Consider the following 7,103-nt stretch of genomic DNA (forward strand, 5'->3'; position numbering starts at 1 on the left):
AGTGGATAGTATAAACGATAAATAATAAAAATAATTTTTATTTGAGATAAAATGCTGACACTGCTCAGTGAGTCACTTGGAAACAAACTCTTGCCTGACTGTATTACTGGGCAAAAACAAAGTTAAACTACAAACATCCATCATTTTTGACTTGTATTTGGAGATAGGTAGGAAAACACTCTGGAGTAGGAAATGGCAACTGACTCCAATATTCTTGTCTGGAAAATCCCATGGACAGAAAAGTCTGGCAGCCTGTGGCCCATGGGATTGCAAAGAGTCAGATATGACTGAACGACTGGGCACAGGAAGACATACTGTATTTGGTTTGTTCGAAAGGGAAACTGATTTTCCCTTAAGGCCTAGCCACAGAAGTGTAAACAATGTAAATGAACCCACCACTGCTGGTTGTCACATCGTATCTATGTTATCTGTGTATTCTGAGATCACACATATACCTGCCAATATACCTAGGAGGGGTTGCTATATCACAGATTCATGTGAATTCTTCTCAGGCAGGATGGAAAAGAGTAATTTGGAACAAGTTATATATCCTATTTAGAACAAATCACTAGTATTGCCTTAAATGACAAGAAGTTACAACAGACAGATGCTGCCTAGATGTTATCCTTTAGGATCTTTAGAAGTTTATTTCTCTAGAACATCTCATTTTTTTCAGGTTACTGTTTCACTCCCTTCATCCACCTATTCACAGACATACAAATGTATCTCCTGGGCCTTTGTTCTTGCAAAACTTCTAGCACTTGATTCTCAATTTTACGGTTAAAGTGAAGTCGCTCCATTGTGTCTGACTCTTTGTGACCCCATGGACTGTAGTCTTCCAAGCTTCTCCAACCATAGGGTTTCCCAGGCAAGAATACTGGAGTGGGTTGCTATTTCCTTCTCCAGGGGATCTTCTTCACTACTGAGGCACAATTAAGGGCAGAGATTCTGTGGGCTCACTCTTCTGTGGATAACTTGACAGACAAAAGTGAAAGTGAAAGTCACTCAGTCATGTCCAACTCTTCGCTACCCCTTGGACCATACAGTCCATGGAATTCTCCAGGCCAGAATACTGGAGTGGGTAGCCTTTCTCTTCTCCAGGGATCTTCCCAACCCAGGGATCGAACTCAGGTCTGCCTCATTGCTGGTGGACTCTTCACCAGCTGAGCCACAAGGGAAGCCCTGACAGACAAAAGGGATTGTCATTTTGCACTGTTCCTCACACACAGTACATACTTTTCAAATGCTCATCAGATGACTGAGTGCTTCCTGCAACCCAAGGCAGAGGACTCTGTGGTCACCTGTCTACCTTCTGCCATCGTTCCGCTGCATGCTCTTGTGTGTGTCTCTCTATACTGAAAGCCTTCTCACATCATTTCTTCTGATAAAATCTCAACTGTGGTTCATATTCCAACACAGGTAATATTTACATTTGTATACTTATCACAAAGCAGTTTTAGAGCTGTTTTCATATACATACTCATATTCATATTACTTCTGAAGCTAATATTAATATGATAGTGACAAGGGAATTATTATTACCATGTTTTGTGGGATAAAATCCTGAGGAATAAAGATAATTTTTTAAGGTCAAATATCTTAAAAATGATGGAATCTACATTAAAACTAGACCTGACTGATGGACCAAAATTATTTCTCATTGCATTATTTTCATGCTACCTTCCTGCGATGAGTCTAGAATGACACCGCTTTGATGAAGCCTTTTCTAGATTCCTATGTTAGAAACCATTTCTCTCTCGTTGGTGTACCTAGAACACTGTTTGCACCTCTCTTTTGTCACACATCACATACCACACTCATTACAGTATGTACTTCTAACTTCAGTTAGAATATTAGAAGTTCCTAGAGGGCAGAAACCATGATCTACATAATTTTACTCCAAAAAATGTATATAGCACATTGAGTTGTACATAAAAAGAGCACAATAAAAGCAGGATGTGATTTTTGTAATGAATGAACAAATGAATGTGTTAATTACCTTATTAACTGACTCAGAGTTCTTATCCTGATTTTTGAGTAATTTGGTGCTGCACTACTTTGCATATAGTAGGAAGAAAAAAGGACCGCACTCTCTCTACAGGTACAGTTAAATATATTCAAGGATGAAGAGGAATAGATAGGTGGATGGAGAGTCAACCTCCCTGTCCAGGTTCCCTGGACATGATCTTGGCAGCACAGAGTTTCCCTGGAGCCAAGAGAGACTATGTGAGTGAGTCCCGTGGGAAGAAGGGAGGGTGAGTGTTAAACATATTCTGCCTCAGCTCTAGTCTTCTGGTCTCAGGGCTGCAATACTGATCAGGCAGTCTAAGCAGAGACCAGACATGGATCTCCAGGAAGTACAAAAATATGCAAGCCAGCCTGCTTTCTCAAGATGAGTGCAAATGTCTGCAGAATTTTTCACTCTTGAAGATAGGGAAGGTGGATCCTGGTGAGAAGTTGAAGGTACCAGGTGAGATTTGTTGATCCCTGAAGAAGTTCCAGGGAAGATGAGGAGAGGCTTAGGGAAGTGACTGCAGGCATCATTTTTGGATGGGGGAGAGGGTATTATGGGGGAGTGAATTGGGAAATGAAGATCCAGTACACATTTGGGCAGCTGAGAGATTGTTTGGATGTTGGACCAGGGCAAAAAAGATATGTTTCCTGTTCCAGGAAAAAGTCTGTTGGTGTCTGTGTTTTCTCTTGAGAATGAGCATACAAAAGACTGAAAACAAATTCTATACTTTAATGAAAGGATTTTTTTTCCTCAGGCACCACAGAGATTCTAGAGCTCAGGGCTATTAGTTCTGAAAAAAAGGAAAATAGAATTCTGCATTTCTCTATGATACAAAATAATGTCTGCTGAGAGGTGCATTTGTGGCACATACATGGAGGAGAATATGAAGTAACGGCGATATGATTAAATACATGAAAGCAACATAGAATAAGAAGATAAGAAAGGAGGCATGATTGATCTGCAACTCAGAGCTTTTCAAAGATGCTATAATCCTTTTCCCCAGGAAATTGGCTTACCGCATTACCCCAGAATATAACATAAAAAAAAAGCGAGTAAGAATGAAACCGAAAATGAAAAAGGCTGCATGTTTAAACAAACACATGTGAGAAGCATGTATGAGTCTAGTGCCTTACCCATGCATTATCACATTTATCCTCACAACAAACCAGCAAGGTAGGCATTATTAACATTATGTTCTTTTACAACAGTGGGTGTTGAAGTACCTGACTCTTAAATATTCTGTTTAGGATGACATAGCTGGTAGCCTTTTTCTGACTCTGAAGTCAGTGCTGATAACTCATCTGCAAAGGTAAGTGTGGGAAATTATGTGGCATATAGTGAAAATGCAGAGTGTTACACTAACACAAGCCCCGAAGGAAAGTCTCTACATACTGAAGAATGTGGGGAATATCACTCCTTTCTGCTATCAGAGCCAGTTGTTTTTCCCAAAGAAAAACATTAGGTCAAAGGCATTGAGAGACAGGCTGAGAACTGCTTACAAATGAACTACGTCACGGGTGAAAGGTGTTGATTGGAGGCTCTGGGGTGAGACATAATCCCTTTCTATCCAGCAAGCAATGCAGAGGTCGGCTGGCATGTACTGCTGTGGAAAGGAGGCAGTGGCAAAAATAATGTGTATTTTGGCCTCTCATCTTTCTGTCCCTTGCCATGAGCCATGGCCAGAAGATCTCTAGCCAAAAGGTTATCAAGATGATCCTTGATTGATCTCCCACCCTCTGTGTGTTAAATGGACAGTAGGGGGGACAAATCGTTTGGCCAAAAGAGTGAACACTATTCTGAAGGTGGGACTTAAACTCAGTCTTTATGGGTGAATGTGATATTTAGTGGAGATATATATTCATTTACATACTTTTCAAGAGATAAACCTGTGGTAACCTCTTTCCTTAGCCACAGATTAAAGTAATTGGGCTACTTCACAAATGACTCTTCCTTCCAGCCTTGCAAGGTGGCCTATCCTTGTATTGTATTCATGTATGCTCTGGCCTCCCTTTTCCTTACCCCTCTAGGTAGAGCTTGCCACAATGGCTGACAGAGACTCTGACCTACCAGGTGACCTGAGACAAAGGATCATATCCGGTGTTCTCAGATAGGGTGGATATATTTATCATGAAAGTACCCTGGGTATGTTCGCTTCCCTGGTGGATCAGATGGTAAAGAATCTGCCTACAAGGTGGGAGACCTGGGTTTGTTCCCTGGGTTGGGAAGATCCCTTAGAAGAGGGCATGGCAATCCACACCAGTATTCTTGCCTGGAGAATCCCCATGGACAGAGGAGCCTGGCAGGCTACAGTCCATGTGGTCGCAAAGAGTTGGACACAACTGAGTGACTAAGCAGAGCACACACCCTGGGTATGCAAGATGGACGGATGTCCAAAGATGTGTAGCCTGATAGGTGTGTGCCTCCTGCCACCAGCTTAAAGGGATTAATTCACTTGTTAATATATATTTGGTAATATTTATGTTTTCCAGTCACTATTATAGGTGTTGGGTTCATAGTCTTGAAGAACAGTCTTTTTTCCCCAGTTTTTTTGAGATATAATCAACATATAACATTGTGTAAGATTAAGCAGTCTAATATGATGACTTCATACACATATATGTTATGAAAAACTTACCACAATAAGGTTAGTTAACACCTCTATTATGTAACATAATTTTGATTTCTCTGTGTGTGATGAGAACATATAAGATCTATTCTTTTAGCGACTTGCAAGTATATAATGCAGCACTAATAACAGTAGTCACCAGGCTGTACATTAGAACCCCAGAGCTTATTCATCATAGAACCAGAATGCTAAACCCTTTGACCAATATCTCCCTGAGTTTTGAAAGATACAATGTAAAGGAGAGGAATCTCAATGCATGAGAAGGTTGTGCATTGGAAGAAAATGCTGCTGAAGTATTTCACCCAGCTTTGGTGCGGTTATCTCCGAGATGGAATCTTGAATCAGCAGATAAAAATGGGGAAAAGGCATAAAAGGAAGAGGCATGAGTGCATGTAAAATGCAAGAGTGATCACAGTGTGCTTGAGGAGCAGAACTAGTGGAGTATATCTCAAGCATGGAAACAATTTAGAGGGTGCCAAGAGAGAGGCTGGAGAAATACGTAGGGGTCAAAATAAGAAGAACTTTTATCTAAGAGCAATGGAGAGTCATTAATGGATTGTCCAAGACTTATCATTTCTTTAAATTTCCACAGACTCTACTGTGAAGAAATGGTGGTGGATCAAAGGACTACAGGCAATAGATCACCCCAATATTAAACCCTGGAGCTTTTTCTGACATTATCCTAAACATTTTCTTTCAGGCAGTAAAAATGTCTTGTGCTGTGGCTTTCTAATTAAATTGGGATTTGAAACTAGCAAGTAAGAGACCACTGGTCCATGTTGATGGACAAAGGAGTAAGGAATGACATGGAGAGTGACACTCAAATCTTTCATCAGGTGAGTGAGAGTAAGGGATGGGAGTGCACTTTGATTCCAGGAGTTTTTCATAACAAACACATGATATTTTTTTGATGGAAATGTATGCTTCCCATTGGAAAATGACTTCATACTGACAAGAGGTTATTTTATGAGTCTCATTCTCAGGAAAGACTGATTTGCTAACATGCTGGTCTCCTCTCCAATGTCATAGTCACCTTCATTATTTGTGATGACTTCCTGCCTCTCAGAGCTCTTAGTCATGCTGGGGAGAAACATCACTCTGGTGAGGGAGTTCATCCTGGTGGGCTTCCCCACCGCCCCCTGGCTGCAGGTCCTGCTCTTCTTCCTCTTCCTTGTGGTCTACTTGCTGGTGGTAGTAGAGAATCTTGTCATCATGCTCACTGTCTGGGTCACTGGCTCCCTCCATAAGCCCATGTACTATTTCCTGAGTAGCCTGTCCTTCCTGGAGGTCTGGTATGTCTCTGTCACAGTCCCCAAGATGCTGGATGGATTCCTCCTGCAGAGACGGCGCATCTCCTTCACAGGCTGCATGACCCAGCTGTACTTATTTATCTCGCTTGCCTGCACAGAGTGTGTACTTCTGGCAGCCATGGCCTATGACCGCTATGTGGCCATCTGCCACCCTCTCAGATACCCAGTCATCATGACCACAGGTTATTGTGTGCAGCTGGTGGCTTTCTCTTATATGACTGGTTTCATGATCACTGTGATCAAGGTCTATTTTATTTCACATGTCACTTTCTGTGGCTCCAATGTCATGAACCACTTTTTCTGTGACATCTCACCAATCCTCAAACTGGCCTGCAAAGACATGTCCACAGCTGAGCTAGTGGACTTTGCTTTGGCTATTGTCATTCTTGTCTTCCCTCTCACCGCTACCATCCTCTCCTATGTCTACATTGTCTCCACCATTCTGCGTATACCCTCCACCCAGGGAAGGAAGAAGGCCTTCTCCACCTGTGCATCCCACCTCACAGTAGTCATAATTTATTACACAGCCATGATTTTCATGTATGTTCGGCCCAGAGCTATTGCTTCTTTTAACTCCAACAAACTAATCTCAGCTGTGTATGCAGTCCTCACGCCCATGCTAAATCCATTCATCTACTGTCTGAGGAACCAGGAAGTCAAGAATGCTATCAAAAAGACAGTGGGTGTTGGCCAGTGCTTCCTGCTCAGCTGAGGCCTGCTGCCTTGAGGAGGAGACTGTTCCAGACAGGAGGTCATTCCCATGATACTTATTGTTCTGTGCTTTTAGCTTGCTCTATAGATCAGAAATCTTTAAAAAAAAAAAAAACAAATTGCAGCAAGGCAAATGTTTCAAAAAGTCTTAAAAAGTAGAAACCACATATTCAAAATGTATACTTTGAACAATTAGTCTGGATTCTGACTTAAAGCCTGCCACCAGATCAGCTGTGCAATTGAAGTATGTCAACTCACTTGCCACTGTGAAACCTACCACCAGAGGCAGCTTAATTGTCACTTGTCACTCACTGAGAGGGTTTTGATATGAGTCTACAAATAACTGATTTATTATAATCTCTGTGCAGTCTAACCTCACTGCTAATGATAATCTGTTTTCCACCACTCTCCAGACCTGGCATCACTGCCTCGGCTCTGCCTC

General features: G+C 41.8%; 1 protein-coding gene across 1 annotated transcript; it reads left to right on the forward strand.

Annotated features, from left to right (window-relative positions):
• Positions 1–5,717: 5,717 nt before the first annotated feature.
• LOC122694078 (olfactory receptor 6-like) lies at positions 5,718–6,662 on the forward strand. Its single transcript, XM_043902397.1, has one exon. The coding sequence runs from the start codon at positions 5,718–5,720 to the stop codon at positions 6,660–6,662; it is 945 nt and encodes a 314-aa protein (XP_043758332.1).
• The last annotated feature ends 441 nt before the right edge of the window (positions 6,663–7,103 follow it).

This window comes from Cervus elaphus, chromosome 1 (assembly GCF_910594005.1).
Source record: "Cervus elaphus chromosome 1, mCerEla1.1, whole genome shotgun sequence".
Classification (NCBI taxonomy): domain Eukaryota; kingdom Metazoa; phylum Chordata; class Mammalia; order Artiodactyla; family Cervidae; genus Cervus; species Cervus elaphus.

Coding starts and splice junctions, on each gene's coding strand:
- LOC122694078 (XM_043902397.1), top strand. CDS start 5,718: ATGCTGGGGAGAAACATCACTCTGGTGAGGGAGTTCATCCTGGTGGGC.